This window comes from Barbus barbus, assembly GCF_936440315.1.
Source record: "Barbus barbus genome assembly, chromosome: 9".
NCBI classification, from domain to species: Eukaryota; Metazoa; Chordata; class Actinopteri; order Cypriniformes; family Cyprinidae; genus Barbus; species Barbus barbus.
The window spans coordinates 28,357,708-28,380,053 of NC_136737.1; the positions used below are offsets into that span (position 1 = coordinate 28,357,708).

The window sequence follows — 22,346 nt, forward strand, 5'->3', positions numbered from 1 at the left end:
TTCAAAACATATTACGTCTTAAAAGGCTAAATAAAAAAGTTTCCATATCTTAGATACTAGGGTTTTCCATATCTTAGATACTAGGGGTTAGATACTACGCTTGTATATCAGACTTTTCTGAACCGACCTTTATCGGCGTGATAAATATCATATACTATCGATATACTATTATAGTTATCTACTATATGTCGATGTATCCGCTCGGATGCTGATCTTTGAAGAGAGATTTTATGACTTTAGTAGGCACCAACCCTTTCCCCAATAAAGCTCATTTAAAATGTTTAAGTCAACTACAGACATGTGAAAAGTCTTTACAAAATCATCCGTGTCACCATGACACACGTTCTTTGGATTACACGCTTGAATGAATCAGCACATGAGAGGAGTATCGTCTGTGGATCAATGGGTCTCCTGAGAATATTTAATTGCGCTTAAAAAAGCACAGATCAAGCTAAATGGAAAAAGATTGGTTAAAACCTATATACAATATATATTAAGCATATGCTTTTGTTGTTAAGACTGCTTATTAATAGTGGTAATACTTTTAAGTTTTAAGGGTTCATAAGTCTCATAGATCTATATCATTTTCATAGTAGAGAGACTCTCCTCATCTGAGCGGCTGGGGATTTTCCTGAAGACTGTTCCTCCATTCTTCACATATCGGTAAACATCTCCTGAAATCACATCATTAGCAGAAATATCAGATAAGCTAGGAGGATGTTGTTTTCCAACAAAAGGCTATTTTATGAGCGGTAACTTTGAGAAAATTTAGCTGTGCCATAGGAATATTCAGCCATTCACACCGAAAGGTTTATTCTTCTTCTTCTTATTATTATTATTATAGATTGCTTAAACTTTACAAATCAAAGAAGGCACATAATCATACTGCTTACACACAAAATCTTTACTTGTCACACAATTTCTGAGACCTGACACCAAAATCTCCAAAACCATACACTAATTCTCGGCCTTTGACTCAATTTTCAATTTCATAAAACACTTTTTGCAAAACACAACACAACAATTCTCTATGTAACACACAAAAATCTGACATGAAGTGTCTTGATTTCCTTTTTCAAACACACCCAATCAAAATGAGACTACTTCATCAGTGCCTCAGACTATAGCCCCACATGTGCTGTACTGAACACCAACCAATCCTGCTTTAGAACATGCCTATACATACTTCACATGGTTGATGTATTTCTTTTCTTTCATACTGTGTAATATTCACAACCACAAATGCTTACAGTAAAACAGTTTGGTTTCAATCTTGCTTTCGTGTTTACAGTGAATTTTTCAACATCTCTTTGCCAATTACTTCAAATCTTGTACAGAAATGTACATAGGAACTCATGAAAGAAGAGCTTAAGTGTATATGATATATCCAAACATATAATATTATGGATTTCAATTCAGCAGCATGCAGATCCTCATCAGACTGTGGCGACAGCAGCGCAGACAATCACTCAGCTGTTCACATAATGTACCATATACCCAGGGCTGGACTGGGACAAAAAAATAAATAAATCGGCCCTGGCATTTTGGCCCAGACATGAAACCGCTACTACATTGCTCTGAACACTTTCATAATCATTTCAAGAATTTCTGCTTACCTTATTGAATAAACTGTGGACTCAGTCAAAAGCATGTTTGCAAACTCCTTCGATGAACCTTTAAAAGAAAGAGGAGATATCCTGTGTGAGTGTGTGTGTGTGTGTGTGTGAGAGAGAGAGAGTAGTTATGATTAAAAAAAAAAAAAAAAGATTACATGATCAGTGTCTTCCAGACATCCAGATAAAAGTAGCATTTAATTACTGTAAACTTACCAAGTAAATGCAGGTAATCTCTTTTGATGAAATGCTTAAAAAAAAAAGTCACATTTGTCAGATTCCTGTCAGAGAGGAGGGAAGAGGGTCACTCTTGAATGAAATGTAAGACAGTTACTCCACTGCAATGAATGGTTTCATATTTATTTCAAGAACTTCATCTTACCTTATTAAGCTACAAGAGCAGTTTCTTAATAATTGACTCTTTTCAGCGACCCTGTCAATGACCATGTCTGAGTCCAATGCCATGAGGATGTCTTTCTCGGTGGCCATCAACATAAACATCTCCAGCTTGTTTGCTGACAGGGTGCTTCTGAGTCTGCTTTTGATGAATTTGAGTGTTGAGAATGTTCTTTCACAGGCCACCTGAGTCAAGGAGAGGGTCAGCAGGAACTTATATGCAAGCCCAAGGAGATGACAACATGTTGAACCGCCTGAGTATTTCATAGCAGCACAGTGCGCAATTTTTGCAGGAGGCACAGCTTTTGTTCACAATATCAGTCTCCTCTCCCTGTCCTGCAGGCCTATCTTCCACTGTTCTGGTCTTGTATTCATCTAGATGTGATGCTTTAAGCCTGTCCCATTGTCCAGCTAAACTTTTCAGTTCTGATTGTAGGTTGTAGCTCTGCTGTCAAATTTGATCAGACATTTACAGAGGTCTTGCAGTGCATTGCTGGGAAGAGAAGTGGCCGTGATGTGATGAAAGTTCCTATCAGGAATACCTTATGTAACAAAGAATTACAGAATTACTTTAAGAAAACATTTCAAATGATTATACAAAACAAGCAAATTAACAGAACAAATAATTACGGATATGCTCTCCTTTACTCCTTACATCAAGAATTCATATCCTGTGAAGGAATAAAAGTGAAAACGGCTTGCCATAGGCGTGTACGTTTGCTGCACTCACTTTCACTCTATCAGCTGCTCTGCTAGTGCTCATCCCTTCATCGGTTCTCTTTCGCAGCTTTTCAGTCAATGTTGTGAACCGTTTCAAACGATTCATTTCGATTTGGTGAACTGGTTGACCGGTTCACTAAGAAGATCCGGTTAAATAGAACGATTCGTTCGCGAAGCGGACATCAGTACAGCTTGCTGCGTCTGCGGCAGCACGAGCTCCAGGCCTGTTAACAGACCCTCAGCACAGGTAACACTTCAGTTTGTGCTCTATCCGGGGTTTACTTTGCTATTAAATCTTTTTGCACGCACTTACCGTTCAGCTCGTGCCGTTTGTTTTACAAAGAGACAAACAAAAAAAAAAACAATCCGGAAGGACGACTCGAAAATGAAAACGAAAGCTTAATATTTTACTCTGCTTGCTTAGACGACTAAAATGGATAAAAAACTACAATCTTAGAATTTGTTGACATTTATACATGATGTATTTATTATAAAGGTTTTTATAAATCTAAAAGTGCATGAGAATGAGTCTATTTGAGTTTATAGAGGATGAAACGCGGTAAACTTATGGTAAACGTATTTACTGTGTACAACACTGACTGAAGTGTTAAAGAAATAGCTGACCCAAAAATAGCACATTTCCACATTTACTTACATATTTATTTCATGAAACAAGTGATAATTTTTTAAGAATCTTTATGTAGTTTGGTAACAACATATAAAAGTAAATTATTTCTTTAACCTCTTATAGGAAGAAACTTACAGCATATAGTGATTTCTGATTAATTTATGGCAGTGGCTATTTGCACTAAGTGCAAATAGCAATAGATGCTATTTACACCAAGTGCAAATAGCATATTTTTTTAGTGACAGATGCTATTTACACTAAGTGCAAATAGCTATAGATTCTATTTACACTGTTAAAATAGCAAGATTTTCTGCTATTTATACTACTTATTGCAAATAGTGGCAATTATCTGCACCTCAGTATTGTAGTACATTATAAAACAGTACGCATTAATAACGTACTGAGTGTAAATTATAATTTTAATTCAAATTTATTAAATGGATGCCACCTTTTTGGGACAATAAAGCCCTCCCTACACCTACCCTAACCCTACCCGATACTTTATTTTCAACTTTTTGATTACTTCCTTCATTTTTATTGAAAATAAATGCCTTTCTGATGCGATATGAGATTTGGGGGGCTCGAACTCGGGTTGATCGCGTCAAAAAGCATGCGCCTTACCATCTACGCCACTGAAACTGATGTTAAACCAACTGCTTTTTTTATTGTTGACTAACCCAATCACACGTTAGTGGACGGAGTTAGTGCAAATAGCCTTTGCCAACAAGATGGGCTATTTGCACTTAGTGTAAATAGACACTCCGTTAATTTATTCCTTCTATTATGAAGTTATTCACCAATTAACATTTTTTCTATCCTCAGCCATGTCAACAAAAGAATCAAATCCATATCTCAGCCATTCCCAGGCTACAGAGATTATCAAGCGACTCTATGGCTTGACCGTGTCCGTCATGCGACCGTTGCCCAGTTATATTGATCAGAACTTTTACGTTGCCCCCAGTGAGGGTGGAGAATTTCTGCTGAAGGTTATAAACTCTGCAGACAGTCACAACAGCACTGTTATTGAGGTGCAGACTCATGCCATGACCTTCCTTCATCAGAGAGACTTTCCTGTCCAGACCACTTTGCCAACTCTGACTGGCCAACTCATGAGCTTGGAAGAAATTGGTAAGAGTATTTGTCATTAAAAACATTAAATGTTTCTTTTTCCGAAGGGGTGGTCACACTAGACCTTTCATTCCACTCTTTATGGAAGTTCAAGCTGCACGAACCTGCAAATTTGTATGACATGAGGGTGTGTGTCCAGTAAAAGATCAATAGTCTACTTAACAGCATGACATCTTAGCTCAATTAAAATAATAAAAACTTTAAAGCTGCAGGCTTGCAGAGTAGACAGTATATTTTTACATTTTGGATTTATTATTATTTGTTATATGTGAATTTTTATATTTTTTAAATACACTGCAGAGCATGTCATATCTTGTTTAAATAAATTTTGTATGCAAAGTCTAGTGTGACCTCATCTGAAATCGCAAAGCATCTTAGTGACAACAGTTTGAAATTCCTGTTAATGGTGAGTAAATGATGACATATTTATTTCTGAATTAATTATCCCGCAAATAACGTATGGAGATCATTGAATGCATTTACAGTATCAGGGCTTGACATTAACTTTTTTGCTCATCGGCCACTGTGACCTGTGATTTTCCAAAATTACTGGCCACTCAGCATTTTCACTGGCCTCAATTTTGTTGTTAGGAAATTACATTTTATATGATTAAAGTTTAAAATGTACTTAAATTGATTTCCAGGTCATTTTTTACCTCTATAAACAACAGTTTTCCCTTAACTTTATTAAATGTATGTGTCATCTTTAATGTCAAATTCTTACATTTTGTTAATAATTTCAGTTAATATAATAAGACACTATAGGCTGTTACCAATCGAATTAAATCAGTATCAACAAAATCTGTCTTTCCACTGCAGAAAAAAACAAGCAGCTGATGGATGCATTTCAAAGACAGTTTAAATGAAGCTGAAATGTAGCATGAAGGCATTTGCACAGCAGAATTACAACTTCAAAAATAACGTCATGAGCTTATTGTTTTAAATCTGTTTGTTTAATATTAGGGCTGTCAACGCTAACACGATAATACATGCGATTCAGTCCTTAAGGCATTAAAATAACAACACAAATAACGCAAAAAAATTACTGAAGCAGAATTTCTATCCTAACTCTAACGCAATTTCACTTCTCTGCGATCAGATCATTTTTAGGTGCTAAACTCCGGGAAAGTTTTCAGTCCAATGATCCATATACATATATATATATATATATATATATATTTTTTTTATGTGTGCTTTGGTGTGCATAAATTAATCAGTTATCTGATTAATAAGTGATTAATTACTTTTATCTCCATTTATTCTTTTATCATTTGGTACTTTGGTGTCCTTTCAGAGATTCCAAGTGTCATTTTTTGAAAATCTAAAATGTATCTTGAAATAAGCTTTAAGTTTAAGTTTTGTGAGAAGTACCCTTCAATCGTTTGGTTTACTTTGCTGAATCTTGATAATGATAGCAAAATGAATGTGTCAAACAAGATGAATAGTGTATGCTTCATTTCATGATAAGTGTGCGATTAATTGTGATTTAATCATACAAAAAGGTTGTGATTTAATCCGACTATAATTTTAATCTATTGACAGCCCTGTTTAATATACAAATATGAAATGTTGGAAAAAATGCAATGATAGGCTACTTTTAACTGGCAAAGGAACCGTCAGTAGGTAGCAGCAAGTGACTGTCCTAATGAGTGAGTCATTGAGTCTTTCATTCAAACAATTCATTCAGACAGCAAGAATGAATCAAGTGCTTGTCTTTATGAATGGGTTATTGAATCATTGACTCACCCAATTCATTCAATCACGCTGAATCATTCAGTAACGAAACATCGCTCTGGCCCTGTCCCAAATAACACACTAAACCCTTGCGGTCTTCCTCAGAGTCCACACTTTTGTGACGTAATACTGCTTTTCAGGGGCGTAGAATTAGGGGGGGACGCTAGGGATGTGTCCCTACCAATATCCAGCCACTACAAAACTGTCCCTAGCAATAATTTTGATCAAACAATTAAATATATGTATATGTTTTTGTCATTTCAGATGCATCTGAAACGTCATATCATTGATATTACCTAACAAGTTAAAGTAAATACATTAGAAAACTGCACGCTTTCAAGGACGTGCATTTAATCCATGTGCAGAATGTAGTCACACACCGGACGAGAAGCGCAGCAGCGTTTAGAGCAACTCACAGGTTTTGCACCCAATTCAAGAAAGCAGTCCAAAACAGTTAATATAATATAATATGGGGGGGGGGGGGGGGGGGGGGGGGGGGGGGGGGGGGGGGGTTTGTTTGTGTCCCAACCAATGTCTAAAGTAAACCTACACCCCTGCTGCTTTTGGCATCCGACCATATCGTGGACTTAACGGACATTAAGACCATTCTAAGTCCGCGGGACCGCAAGTGCACGTGAAGTGTACCATTTGGGACAGGGCCTCGGTGTTACTCACGAGATGTGCGACTGTTCCACTGATCTTTGTGAGGAACTATTTTCATTAACCAAAATGAACACATGGCAAATGCTTGCAATATTGTGTCTACAATTTAATGATGTTTTATTAACAAAGTTCGGGAGGAGCACGTCAGATACTTAGCCTAATTAAACACAAGTGGCACGCCTTTTCACACAAGCACGCATTTTCACCAGGATTTGCACACGTGCAAACTTTAAGGTTTATGCCCGTGAACGTCTTAATCTCAGTCAATTCAATATTAGTACAAAGTGAAAGACGAGAGATAAATCTACTGTAGCATATAGCCGTTTATTTATTTCTCTTGTGGCCGGTACATACTGAAAAATATAAATAAATAAAAATAAGCAACGTATTTCGTGTTAAACAGGTTGTTTTTGAAAGTCGGTGCTTGCAATAAAAGTTTTATCGATTTTTATTGATGACTGCAGTGTTAATATTTTAATTATAGGATAACTAATTTTAGGTAGCCTATAGCCTAATAGACCCGTTTAAAATACCTTTTTTTTTAAACATTTTAATTGAGGAGTATATATAGCCTAATCTTATGCACGTCAGTTATGCGTTAATTATTGCGGGGCAAATGAATTGTACTTTTAATTTAATAATAAAAGTTCATAATAATAATAATAATAAGCCTAATAAAAATAAGAATTTAACAGGTCTACATTAATTGGAAATGCCAAATCCTCTTAAGATTGCCAATAACTGATGTTTTTGACAATATCTCTGGTGATCGTCGATACAAGATGATCTCTTTAGATGCACCCCATTATTATTATTATTATCGCGGGGCAGACAGCACGATGCCTGTTATGTCATTTGGGCTGAGTTGTTGAGCGCAGTGGCACTGATATTTCACACACTTTAAGCTTGAATTTTCCAAACTTAATAGAATTCGTCCAACGAATCATTCAGGTTGTAATGCCTACCGAACCGAAAGCCTCGTACCAAACTGTTCAATATGATTATCGTTACATCACTACATAATAAATAAATAAATAAATATCAGGCTTGCCTACTGTGGAGGAACAAGGAGCGAGGAGACGAGGTGTAAACACGAACAGTAGTCTTTAATGTAACCACTGGACAGGCAGGAACACACAGGTAGGACAGGGACTTGACGTATAAGACCCGACAGCAACAGAATGCAAGGACCAGGACTTAAATACATGAGGTAATTGGGAGGAACACAGGTGTGACAAATGACATAATTAGACAGGGAAGAAACTGGGTCATGGAGCACATGGAGAGGGAAAACACAACAAAAACAGTCCAGGGGCGTGACAATATACAAAAAGGCATAAGGAAATTACGTTAGAAAATAAGTTGAAGATCAATGACACTCATGGTGTCTGGAAAAGTCTGGAGCAGATCACAGGCTATAAGATAAAATCTCAAGTCATCTCTGATGACATCACATTGCCTGATGAACTTAATGTGTTCTATAGTCGATTTGACAATGCAATGGAGGGACAGGTAGGTCAGCCAATGCTGCCCTCCTGGCTCAGTACTATGACTTCCTCCTATAACTCCCTGGGGTCGACGTATCACTGGCAATACCAGCTCAGTTTTTTTAATCATTCTCGGGGACTTTAATAAAGCAAATATCTCCCGCGAACTGCCAAAATACAGACAGCACATCACATGTCCCACCAGAGACAGTAATATATTGGATCACTGTTACACAACAATAAAGGACGCATATCACTCGGTTCCACAAGCAGCTTTAGGACTCTCTGATCACTGTTTGGTTCATCTTATTCCGTCCTACAGGCAGAAACTTAAGTCTGCAAAGCCTGTATTAAGATCTGTTAAAAGATGGACTAATGAAACAGAGCGGGATCTACAAGCCTGTTTCGACCTCACTGATTGGACTGTTTTTGAAGCTGCTGCAAATGATCTGGACGAGCTCACAGAGACTGTAACATCGTATATCAGTTTCTGTGAGGACATGTGCATTCCTACCAGGACTCATCTATTCTACAACAATGACAAACCATGGTTCACTGCAAAACTCAGACAGCCCCGTCAGGCCAAAGAAGATGCTCACAGAAAGGAGGATAAAGTCTTGTACAAACAGGCCAAATACACACTTGAAAAGGAGATCAGAGTGGCAAAGAGGAATTATTCTGACAAGCTCAGGAAAAAATTATCTTCCAGTGATCCTGCTTCAGTGTGGCTAGGAATGAAGGATATCACCAGTTACAAGACATTATCCCCCAGCACTCTGGAGAATCAACACCTGGCAGACGACTTAAGTTCTTTTGTCATTTTGAACGATCACCCCACACCCGTCCCGAACACCTCTTCACACAACCATTAACACCTCCAGCAACCCCTCTCTCCCCCACATCTACAATTCAAATCAGCGAAGAAGATGTGTGCCAGGTCTTCAGGAAAAACAAAAGAAGGAAAGCACCAGGTCCAGACGGTGTGTCACCAGCCTGCCTAAAAATCTGTGCTGATCAGCTGACCCCCATCTTCACACAGATCTTCAACAGATCACTGGAGCTGTGTGAAGTACCCTCATGCTTCAAACGCTCCACCATCATCCCCGTCCCAAAGACACCCCAAATTACTGGACTTAATGACTACAGACCTGTGGCCCTAACGTCTGTAGCCATGGAATCATTTGAAAGACTGGTTTTGGCTTATCTGAAGGACATCACTGGACCCTTACTGGACCCCCTGCAGTTTGCCTACAGAGCAAACGGGTCTGTGGATGATGCAGTCAACATGGGACTGCACTTCATCCTGCAGCATCTGGACAGACCAGGGACTTATGTGAGGATCCTGTTTGTGGACTTCAGCTCCGCTTTTAACACCATCATCACGGAAACCCTTCAAAATAAACTAACCCAGCTCTCCGTTCCCACCTCCGTCTGCCAGTGGATCAACAGCTTCCTGACAGACAGACAGCAGTTAGTAAAGCTTGTTAAATTCACATCCAGCACCCGCACCATCAGCACTGGAGCTCCTCAGGGCTGCGTTCTCTCCCCACTGCTCTTCTCCCTCTAGACCAACGACTGCACATCTAAAGACCCCTCTGTCAAGCTCCTGAAGTTTGCAGACGACACCACACTGATCGGCCTAATCCAGGACGACGACTGCACATCTAAAGACCCCTCTGTCAAGCTCCTGAAGTTTGCAGACGACACCACACTGATCGGCCTAATCCAGGACGGTGACGAGTCTGCTTACAGACAGGAGATAAAGGAGCTGGCTGTCTGGTGCAGTCTCAACAACCTGGCGCTTAACACGCTCAAAACTGTGGAGGAGATTGTGGACTTCAGGAGAAACCCCCCTGCTCTCCCCCCACTCACCATCATGAACAGCACTGTGACTGCAGTGGAGTCATTCAGATTCCTGGGCACCACCATCTCTCAGGACCTGAAGTGGGATATTCACATTGACTCCATTGTGAAAAAGGCCCAGCAGAGGTTGTACTTTCTTCGCCAGCCGAGGAAGTTCAACCTGCCACAGGACTTACTGAAACTGTTCTACTCCGCCATCATTTAATCTATCCTCTGCACATCAATAACTGTCTGGTTCAGCTCAGCTACCAAATCTGACCTCAGAAGACTACGGCGGGTTGTCCGGACTGCAGAGCGAATCATTGGTACAACCCTCCCCACTCTCCAAGAACTGTACTTATCCAGAGTGAGCAAAAGGGCTGGCAAAATCACTCTAGACCCCTCACATCCAGCACACAACCTCTTTGAACTGTTACCGTCTGGTCGACGTTACAGAGCTCTGAGCACCAGAACGACCAGACACAGGAACAGCTTCTTCCCTCAGTCAATACATCTCATGAACACTCAACAATAAACGTGGAAGACACAACTAATACATTGTCCATTCACCACACTCACTTTTTTCATTTTTATTTTTCTCATTTCTAATTTCTAATTTGCACATACTTGACCTGTACATACATAGTTGTCTATATTATATATTGTTTTTTTGCGGATTTGTACATTGGTTATTGGCTATTTGATGTTATTTTGTTTTTATTATCTGTGTCCTGTCCTGTTGCTGTCTTTCTGTTGCACTGTGGAGCTCTGTCACTACAACAAAATCCTTGTATGTGTAAACATACTTGGCCAATAAAGCTCATTCTCATTCTCATTTAAACTAAAATGTCTAGTTTAAATCTTTATACTCATATGCAGTGTAATATTCTGCTCCCCATGAATTAGGCTACTGGAATATCTTCATATCTGAAATAATCTGTATTGTATATAGTATATAAATGAATGTGACTCGACTTTTTGTATTCAAATAACCTTATCACCACTTGCATTTGGTTGGTACCTGGATAATGTCTGCCTCTCTGAAAGGATTCTGCTAAATAACTCTGCCTCAAGCCAGTAGATGGGGGTCTTGTCTCTGTTACCTCCTTTGCTCGCCTCGGCTGTACTTCGTCGTGCTCTTTAGGGTGTTTTACTTTTAGATGCTTTATCATATTTGTGGTATTGCCACAGTGGCGTATAGTTTTATGACAAACGTCACATGAAGCTTCATCATTGTTAACTGGAGTGAAATAACTCCAGATTATGCTTCTTTTTCTTTCAGTCATGACCGCAGCCACGCACTCTTTAATGTTGCGCTGCGCGTGCTTGCTTGCCTTTGACAGAGTGAACGCATGCTGTCTTGACAAGCGGAGATACAGCGGAAGAAGTAGTTCCCATTGCCGTTCCTATTTAAGTAAATATTTCAATAATATACAGTGTAATACTGTTATTAAAATATCCCCCCCCAAAAAAACAGATAGGATCGATACTTCTATTTGAGAATCGATCTTTTCGATACAACGCCAGTATCGAAAGTATCGATACTTTAGGATCGATCCGCCCATCTCTAATGATCGTCATCGCTGAAGGAGAATTGATCTGATTTCCTATGGCAAAGCGCCCGCTTATATAGCCAGATGGCCCCGCCTTTTCTGGCGGGCTCTGGCGTGCAGCGCCGCTGACGAGCCATTGGTTCATTTTGATTTCCTGCACGAACCAATGGCCGTGCAGTCACACTGCGTGATTGAAAAAGTCTTCAGTCCTCGAAGAAAAGGTCGTTTTTCCCCATAGCGTCTAGCGACGCAGTATGAGTGAAGTATCGATAGGGAACTAAAACTAATTCGCTTTAGCATTCCTGGCCACGAGTACTAAGGAGAGATCACACATCAGCTGCTCAAAAAAATGTGCCAGTGAGACGAACGGAGCACTAGCGCAATCCTGTGACAGGCAGTTAATAGTGGAGCGCGTGAAGGAGAGATGTGAGGCACAAACACTGTTCATTAATTTGTGCTTGTTGTAATGTAATGTGTATATATTTTGAAAGCATTGAATCGCTATAGAAATTGTGATTCATTCGATTCTTAGCATTTAAATAGATTACTGTCCGAAATCGATGATTCACGATTCAAAAATCCATGTTTCAAGATTGATGCATATGCATTGTCAGGGTTTGTAATCGATGCATCGAGAAAATTTGTGAATTGTTACACCCCTAGTAAACAGGCATCTCAAAACAAAACATTGATTCACTTTACAATGTTACAACAGTTTAACAATGCCAATTACAGAGTATCATTAACACTACTGGTAACACTTTAGTTTAGAGACCAATTTTCACTATTAACTAGTTGCTTATTAGCATGCTAGCATATTAACCGTTTATTAGTACTTATAAAACACTTATTAATATATTAACATATTAACAACCTCATACCTAAACATAACAAAAACCTTACTATTAATTTTATTGAGGGAAAACTCCTAGATAATATTGAATGTGTTTCCTAATTCTAAAGTTTTACCACACTTCCTTTTCAGATGAATGCATTCACCTTTACATAAAGCTGTTTACAGGCTTCAGGAACAAACAAACAAACCAAAAACAACAACAATAAAAAACACCTAGTTTATATGGTGGACTCATTGTCACGGTTGCCTACTGTGGCGAAATGAGGAACAAGGAGACATGGATAAACTCAAAATAACAGTCATTTAATGCTCTGGAGGCCCCTCAGGACAGGATTACACTGGAATGGCCGGGCTCCAAAGCGGGACCCGTTCCGGGAGGCCATGACGGAGCAGGGAGCTCGGGGAGCCATGGCGGAGCAGACAGTTCAGAGTTCATAAAAGACGCTAATAAAAGCGGGGATTAAAGTCCAAAACCTGACTTGAAATAAACAAACAAATCAATCGGTCCTAAAGCGGTTTCATAAACAACAATTAAATTTCATGCAATCTGACTAATTCGATCCAGATTCAATGAGTCAGGATAATGTGATGTGCACGCTTATTCTTAAGCAGCCCTTAATGTCGATCATGGATCAAATCGATCCACCATAGCAAACAGCGAATATTTGTGCTGTTTAAGGCAGGACACTTAATGTACTGTTCGATTTTGAGATTTCAGTCTATATTGCTTCCATGTCTTCTTTTGCTCTAATGGAAAGGAAATTTTCAAAATGCACATTAAGGTGTTTGTTTTAAGCCTACAACCCTCGTCTGTTTGCTTCTGTAGATGTCTTCTAAATTAACCAAAGCAAGCTATCTGCACATCTAAACATTTCAAGGGAAAAGACTCTTTATGTAAGTCATTAACTAATGACTGGGGCAGTTCTGTGGTGATATGCTTTAGTTGTTTATCCTATTCATCTGCAATGCCTTGTGTCAAATGTATGCAAATTAGTGCATTTTAATTTCTTAATGCCTGATTTGCATATCAATGTGGCGATTCTGATGACGTTATACATTTTCCTGTATTCAGCTGTTGTTTCTCCTTTAAGTTTGCCTGTATGCCTATGATATATTGCCTTAGCTAAACTTTAGCTAACTTATAGGCTAAATGGTAGCTCACGAGTCATGGATGTTAGCAAGACAAATTAAATATATTTGCCTTTTGGATAATTAGCTGTAAAATCGAGGCACAGGTAGCTTAGTCTGTTGTTCATCACCATTCACCTCCACACCAAGACAAACACAACTGAAAAGGGAGCGAGGGCTTCACTTCTGCGGCTCTCTGCCTGTCTGTGATGTGCCGATCAATATGTATTACACTGCTGTGTTGCGCTGAGACGAGAAAGGCATCAGAACTCAACTGAGTCAACATTTCCCAACATGACCTGATATTTAGATTTTTTATTTGTTTGACAGGGAAAGCTGTGCCCAAACAGAAACATACATACATACGCACACATATATACATATATTCATTTAATAAATAAATAAATAAAGTCCCAAGAAAAGAAGGTCACTTTCTCTCGAGTAAGAAAAAGGGCAGGTCCCAGACAAACATTAACAACGTAACAACGTTACACACCACTGCTGACATCCAGTCGCATTTGGAGTGTTGGCAGGTGTCAATGCCTAGCCCTGTAAATGATTGTAAATCAAATGCTTATTAACAAATTTACTTATTTATTTTTTTGTGCTATCACAGATTGTGGTTTTGGCATGCAGAAATATTTAGTGCGCTTGCTTACCTACCTTCCTGGCACTACAATATCCAAAATCACCCGCAGTCCTCAGATCTTGTACGACGTTGGGAAAATGGCCGCAACATTGGATACAGTTTTACTACAAGTAAAATATTTTATTACATTCCATGATTTAAAATAATAGTTCACCCAAAAATGATGATTTGGTCATTTTTGGGTTTTTTTTTCTCCTAGTTTAAAAATTGTATGTCTTGTATTTAGGCATTTGTTTGGTTTTGTTCATTTTTTCTCATACAGATGGAGCATTCAAACATCAGTGTCCTTCAGAGAGAAGATCTTATATGGAATCTTGCCAACATTCCACTCTTAAATCAGTATATTCATTTGATGGATGGGGATCCCGTACAAAAGGTTGTTAAAGCCGTTATGGAGCAGTATGAGATCAAAGTCGTGCCAAAACTTCCATTGTTTCGCAAGTGTAAGATGTTATTTCAATTTCAAGTTTTTCACTGAGAAGTCAATACAATTCTTATAATATTTTTTATCATGTTTCAGGCATTAATCATGGAGACTTAAATGACCGCAATCTCTTGGTGAAACCCGATGGACCCTCAAAGTACAATATCTCCGGGATCCTTGATTTTGCACACATGAGCTGTGGGTATTTCATATTTGAGCTGGCCATAACTATCAGGTACATGATGATTGGGAGTCCCAATCCAGTAGATGTCGGAGCGTCAGTGGTGGCGGGATGGGAAAGCGTTTTTCCCATCAATGAGGCAGAAAGAGACTCGCTCTATTTGCTGGTTCTGTGTCGGTTCTGCCAGTCCCTGGTTATGGGCCGGCACACTGTGATCCAGCAGCCAGAGAATGATGAGTATGTGATGATGGCCTCCAAGTCACGTGTAGACCATATCCGCCTTCTTTGGGAGCTAGGTAAAGAGGAAGTTGAAAGAATATGGTTCCAGAGTGCGGCACAGTTCATCCAACCTTGACTTAAGCACTCAATGGCGACTGCTTGCTCTAAATTACATGTACTAATCTGAAATATACTATACTAATCTGGAATATACTGCATTAAAGAAATAGCCCCAAAAACCAAAAAAAAAAAGAATTTTCAAGCCATATTTTCCATTTAAAGTCCACGGTGGCTGGGCCTGTCAAGCTTGAAATTACAAAAAAAAGCAACTTAAAAGTTGTCCACTATTCTATATTCTTTGCTAGGATGTCAAATGATGTCACCCCCATGAAATTCTGTGTGGTCCAATGTTGTCTTTGGCTCCACTGACTTTCATTGTTTCATTGTTTCTCGTTGTTTGGGCAAAACAGTTAAAACATTCTTTAAAAGAGCATTTTCTTAATGTTCCACACGAATAAGGGAAGTCTCATAAGGTTTGGATCAAATAAAAAGGTTTGGGTGAACTATTCATTTATGATTTGTGCATTGATTAAAAGCAATCTGAGGTTAGGAATGCCCCTTGACTCACTTGCAAGGTGATAACGGGCAGACATATTTGTGTGCTATCAGGGTGGGAATATGTAAATTCATTTATGTATGCTTGTTACAATAGCAGTGATATAGACTCCTGTCATGTTGTCTTATAGAACTGTCATTGGATGGTAGAAAAGTAAAAACTGTTGCATTTTGGTTAAGTGAAAATAAGATAAAGGTGTGAAAAAGTAATTGCCCCCTAAATCTAATAACTGGTTGTGCTGCTCTTTGCAGCAACAACTGCAATCAAGCGTTTGCGATAACTTGCAATGAGTCTGTTACAGTGCTGTGGAGGAATTTTGGCCCACTCTTCTTTGCAGAATTGTTTTAATTCATCCACATTGGAGGGTTTTCAAGCATGAAAGGACTATTTAAGGTCATGCCCCAGCATATCAATCAGATTTAAGTCCTTACTTTGACTTGGCCATTCCAAAACCTTAATTTTGTTTTTCTTTAGCCATTCAGAGGTGGACTTGCTGGTGTGTTTGGAATCATTGTCCTGCTGCATAACCCAAGTGCGCTTGAGCTTGAGGTCACAAACTGATGGCCGGACATTCTCGTTCAGGATTTTCTGATAGAGTGCAGAATTCATGGTTCCATCAATTATGGCAAGTTGTCCAGGTCCTGAAGCTGCAAAGCAGACCCAGACCATCGCACTACCACCACCATGTTTGACTGTTGGTATGATGTCCTTTTTATGAAATGCTGTGTTGGTTTTACGCCAGATGTAACGGGACACACACCTTCCAAAATGTTAAACTTTTGTTGCATCAGTCCACAGAATATTTGCCCAAAAGTCTTGGGGATAATTAAGATATTTTTTTGGCAAATGTGAGACGAGCCTTTGTGTTCTTTTTGGACAGCAGTGGATTACGAAGGTGAATATATATATATATATATATATATATATATATATATATATATATATATATATATATATATATTAGTGTTGTCACGATACTGGAATTTCTAACTTCGATACGATACCTTGAAAAATATCGATATTCGATACCATTTTCGATACCACGGTGAAAAAAACTGCCACAATATTAAGGGGGTAATTTTTTTAATTTAAAGATAAATGTAACAAGTCGAGAACATGCGGTATATTTTACATGAACAAAAAAATGTCTTGAGGTACTGCATTTGTTGATTTATTTATTAATCTTGTATTAATCTTAGTTGAATGTTAATTGAAACTAACGTTTACTAATACATGTACTAATTAAAATCCAAAGTTCTATTTGCTGATATTCTCATTTGCTTCATAACCAAAACATTTCCAGATATAGGGCCCTATGAAATCCGTTTTATTTTTCCCCAAATTCCGTTTTTTTATTTTTTTCTACATTCAATTTTTTATTTTTCTGGATTCCGTTTTTTTTCCTTTTGAATTTTTCTGGACTCTTTTTTTTTTAATGGTCAAATTAAATGCTATTAATCTAAAAGCACGTCTAATTCATTAAAATCATGAAAATTATACAATTTAACATTTAATTTATTAAAAGTGTAACAAAAATGACAAAATGTCTTATTTTTTTTTTAAATGTTTTTTTTTCTCACCTTATGCTTTATTGTTACCAAATTCTGTGTTTTAGCATGTCTATTATTTGAATGCATACAAACAATTTTTATTTATTCTTACAGTAGCCTTATGAAATGTGTTTTCCCCTCAGAAATTCTGTGTTGTGTATTTAAATTTTACTGGATATCAGATGAAGGCATAAAACTATTTTAATTAATTTACATTTGTAAACCTTTACATTTTTGGCAAATGAAGGGGATTTACTATTAAAATTAAAATATTTTGTGATTATTTCTTTAAAAAAAATGAACAGTAGTAGTAAGTAGTAGTATTATGTACATTCTACTAAATAATAGTAATATAGCCTATTTCTGGCACACGGTCTTTAATAGGCTAAAGTTAAACCGAACTTTTATTTTGACGGGTTGCCGTGAATACTTCTAAAGTTCTGTGTGTGTATGATATGACGCTAGTTTTACTCAAATTAAATGGTAAAATGCTCGTAAAGTGCCTTTCAGATCAGTTCTGGAGATATTGTTGATGTATTTATGTCCTCATTGAGACGGCAGACGCTGAAATCACCGCGAGCGCCACATTAGTACAACCGCACTTGTAGCACATTCACACAGAGACGCGCAGAACATGCAGGATTCATATTTAAATCGACTTTTGCAGCTTAATATTTACAGATACTAGTCCATATCGCGATTTGATTTAAGTGTAATGACCTACTTTTGATTAATTCATCCAAACTTTGACAAATTCCGTGACATTCCGCGTTAAACTGTAAATTCCGTGTTTATGACTGGATTCCGTGCGCGTTCTCTGCATCGCGGAGATCATAGATCCCTACAGATAGCGTTCCTGCTGTGTTCTTTAACAACCAGAGCAGTCATCTTTCTATTCACTTCACTTTTGCTATTTAACCAGAGCGAAGGAGACGAGTGCGGTCACGTGTGGTGCTTGTCCACGCGCCTTTGGAGAGAAGTGAAAGTGACAGCTCGGCTAGTACCGGTGTATCCATACTTCGGGAAATTAATATTGGTAACGTTACCGTTCAGATATTTCAGTATCGATATTTATCGAAATATCGATATTTTTGACAACACTAATATATATATATATATATATATATATATATATATATATATATATATATATATATATATATATATATATATACATACACATATACACACAAAAACCAATTCACATGCACAAAATTACGAGTCCAACTCTCTAACCATTAGGCCACGACTTCCCCAAGTATAGCTACTATGCCCTAAAAGCATGAACTCTTGTAGAGAAAAAGTCCATACTATGAGTGTGTTGCAGCAGAGTAGACAAACTTGGGGACATACTAGCTGCATTCCTAATGTACTCAACTATGTAGTGCATGAATTATATAAGGTTATTTTGTCATTCAACATCACAGTGTAATAGCCTCTTTCCTCCTCTTCATAATTTAAGCTGTGACAGAGTGCATGAAGTGTCCACCATTCCACTTTATTTCCTGGTTAATTAAGTGCATCATCCAGGTATTTTAAGTGAAATTTCAGAGGGAACATACTATGTGCACTATTTATACTACAAATATACTAAATATGCTATATAACTACCATAAAGAACAGTGTATTAAATACACAAACTGGGATGCACCTAAAATGTATGGACATTGTCATTCTTGCACCAATTACAACATTTGGAGCCAGAGTCTGCACAGTGATTAATTTGGAGCCCAAGTCTGCACAATAGTGATTCATTTGGAACCCGAGTCATAGACATCTAAAATACATAGATGCCAAAATTGGCCGCTGGATTGTACGTCAAAGCTGCTGCCATCTTGGTCCGAGCAACTTTTCCATCATTCTCATAACTAGACTCGAGAAAATGCCAGAGTCCTGTGCTGCTTGGGGCTGTACAAACCGCCGCACAATCAATGGCTGTTTCTCAAACTGAAGGCTGCATCCTCCAGAGGTCTCATTTGTAGGCAGCATACGTCAAAAAGGACATCTTATTTTAGAATATTAATAGTTATAAATTTGACCATTATTCTTATTTAAGTGTAAATTGTTAAAATATGCTTATGACTCGTGAATGTAATGTTCAGTTAACTGAAATAAACCAGGCCTGATGACGTATGCAGCCTGCAAATGCAACCTCTGGAGGATGCAGCCATGTATATGTGATGTATGCATGTATAAAAATCTCTCTGGACACAATAATGTCTCTATAAGCTCTTCCCATTCGTTTCTGCATTCTAGTGGACCAAATGCCAATGACTTTGCTTTCTAAACAAGACAGAAATGACTAACACAGTAAATATGATATTTTATTGTGAATTCAAATAATATTTAAATATTCGTATTTATCGATAGAGTATAATCTTGATAGATTTATTTACATTTATGCATTTAGCAGACGCTTTTATCCAAAGCAACTTACATTGCATTCAAGTTACAGTTTTTACATTTTATCAGCTCTTGCTTTCCCTGGGAATCGAACCCATGACCTTGGCGTTGCTAGCACCATGCTCTACTATTTGAGCTACAGGAAAGCTATTTATGAAAGCAGCATCATGTATTATTTGCTGTGAGTTCAATTCTGTGACAGTTGAGCTAAAACATTAAATGGTGTCTAAAAGTTGTGTTTTGTGTTCACTTTGTGTGTAGTGGCAAGAATTAGTATTGTAGTAATTAGACATATTTATAGGTAGTGGCAGTTTCATGACTTGACCAGTAGATGGCAGCAATGGTCCAAACATGCTGCTCCTGTTTAACCACTGTGGTGGGGGGTACAGCCTTGTTGAACCCTAAAATCATGGTGCTTCTGTTGTGGAATGCATGTGTACGGTGTATTGTTGTTACGTCCTTGTGTTGTATTAATGTTGTTTTTTTTATTTATTTATTTTTCCCCAAGTTTTTTTCACTTTCACTTCCACAGACATGTCTTATTGGACCTCGCCGCTCACCTGATTTCTGTGCTCCGGTGACGTCACTGACCAGCCCACCAATCTGATCGATGCCCGTGGCATAAAAGTGGAGAGAAGACGCCACTCGTGTGGGAGGGGGAAACGCTAGACATTTGTCGATTATGTCCTGTGTGTCATCCTGCATTATACTGAATCTAGGTAGCCAGTGTGTGTCTAGACTTGTATATAACTCATCTGTCTGTTTGTTATGCTCCATTTGTGTACCTCTTGTGATGGTGCTCTTGATTCATTCTGAGGTTGGAGTAGGGACAGGTAAGGAGGTCGCGCGATATACATTTTGCACACTTGGGTACCTTCCTCTTGTATTAGACACACTAGTTTAGGGGCGAGCTCCACCCTCTGTGATTTTTGTCTTTTGTTAGTTATGGTAGGTCAAGAAGTGCGGCGCGGACGCGAAGACTCTCCTCATTATTTTTTTCGGGTTTTCTTTGCTAGTTAGGCAAGTGGTTGAGATTATTAGGTAGCTTGGTTTCTGTTTTTGTTTTTTTCTTTGATTTGGATGCCGCCCGCGTCCCCTCTCCAACTCTTTTATAATTATTCACCTTACTTATCGGTTTATCTTTACTGGCTCTGTTGTGCCTATAGTGTATGTGTGTGTGTGTGTATATATATATATACAGTTGTTTATCTCATTTATCTTTGTTTACTCTCTCTTCCTGTGGTACTATTTTCTAAAATCTTCATAACCTGTAAATAAAACTTACTTGTCGCATAGATCGACTGGCTTACTCGTTACCTGGTGTGTTACATGTTTCATAGATGTGGTTTCATCCAATTTTAATGTTACTGCCCCTTTTCTCCTTGACCAAACACCTAGGGTCGTAACAATTGCACAGTCACAGTCGATACAGGTATACTGCTTTGGCAAACAATTTTTGCACTTGACCACTGCCACCTTTGCCTTGCACTCCAAACACAGCTGTACCTTGATATGCTCTGTTGCAAGTCTGTTGTTTATCAAAGAGGGCCTAGCCTCCCTCCATCTCTCCAATGAAGCTGCTGTCCTCATGCCCCAATGTAGTGATGCTGAATGTGGTGTACTCTCTGAATGGAGGTTAGAACTAGCAGTATATAACCAACCATAATCTGGACCCTGGTCATGATGACACTCTGTAGGCTTTGGACCTGCCCTTGATTTGACTCTTGAATCTGATGAATGTATGTAAAAGTGAGTCATTTACTCTTTGATATTTCAAAACAAATGCTTTACAACATCAAATATTTTCTTTAGGTCAACAGAACCTTACCATGTGAAGTAGAAGGTTTTACTTGCTGTGGACGTGACTTGCGCCTCTCATTCTACATTTGATTTTAGTGCTGGATTGGATTCTTTTTTTCTTCTTTGCCTGTGAATTTCAAACATTACCCCATATCTGTGCATCATGATTCTACATATTTTACAAAAACTTGACATTTTGTTTCGCACACCAAGATTAATAGTATTATGTCTGTTCTAATCTTAAAATTAATAACATGATTTAAATGTATAAATTATATCCATTCTTCCACCCACCTTGCATAATTTTCTTAATTTTATATACACTAATTGCATTAAATATTGGATGTTCAAAAAAAGACTGACCTTTGGGCCATTTTGGTTTGGCCATCCAAAGACCTCTATAGATTGTTTTAGAAGACGATCCAGATGATTTCTAGAACTTTCATTGTCCAAGTTTTGAATAACTGTTTGCCCCTGTTTGACACCGGTCCATTTTTGCAGGGCCAGCGTGGCCTTTCTTCACGATGGCATCCACTTTGGTGCAGTCGTAAACCTTTCTGAGGGAGGCTGTAACATTGCGCCCTTTTCTGAGAAACTGGATTAATTCTTTGTCGCTATGCGCCATAGTGTAATAAAGTGTGACCTGAGAACATAACTACATCAAATGCATCAAACAATTATTAATTTACACTAGACTAATAATAAACACGAATCATTAATTACTACCCAATGCTAACAAAACCTAGCATCATTTCA

At 38.2% G+C, this 22,346-nt stretch overlaps 1 protein-coding gene across 2 annotated transcripts; it reads left to right on the top strand.

The window, feature by feature from the left end:
* Positions 1-2,704: 2,704 nt before the first annotated feature.
* On the top strand, positions 2,705-21,084 carry LOC306874730 (hydroxylysine kinase-like). Of its 2 annotated transcripts, none has more exons than XM_079424948.1 (6): positions 2,705-2,976; positions 4,180-4,485; positions 14,365-14,507; positions 14,660-14,840; positions 14,918-16,535; positions 20,323-21,084. In XM_079424948.1, the coding sequence occupies exons 2-5, from the start codon at positions 4,182-4,184 to the stop codon at positions 15,355-15,357; spliced, it is 1,068 nt and encodes a 355-aa protein (XP_079281074.1). In that variant the 5' UTR covers positions 2,705-2,976; positions 4,180-4,181; the 3' UTR covers positions 15,358-16,535; positions 20,323-21,084. The 2 variants fall into 2 exon arrangements, with proteins under 2 accessions (XP_079281074.1, XP_079281075.1); XM_079424949.1 differs by having other exon boundaries at positions 2,878-2,976; positions 14,918-15,298.
* The last annotated feature ends 1,262 nt before the right edge of the window (positions 21,085-22,346 follow it).

Coding starts and splice junctions, on each gene's coding strand:
- LOC306874730 (XM_079424948.1), top strand. CDS start 4,182: ATGTCAACAAAAGAATCAAATCCATATCTCAGCCATTCCCAGGCTACA. Junction 4,486..14,364: donor CATGAGCTTGGAAGAAATTG/GTAAGAGTATTT, acceptor GTGCTATCACAG/ATTGTGGTTTTGGCATGCAG. Junction 14,841..14,917: donor ACTTCCATTGTTTCGCAAGT/GTAAGATGTTAT, acceptor ATCATGTTTCAG/GCATTAATCATGGAGACTTA.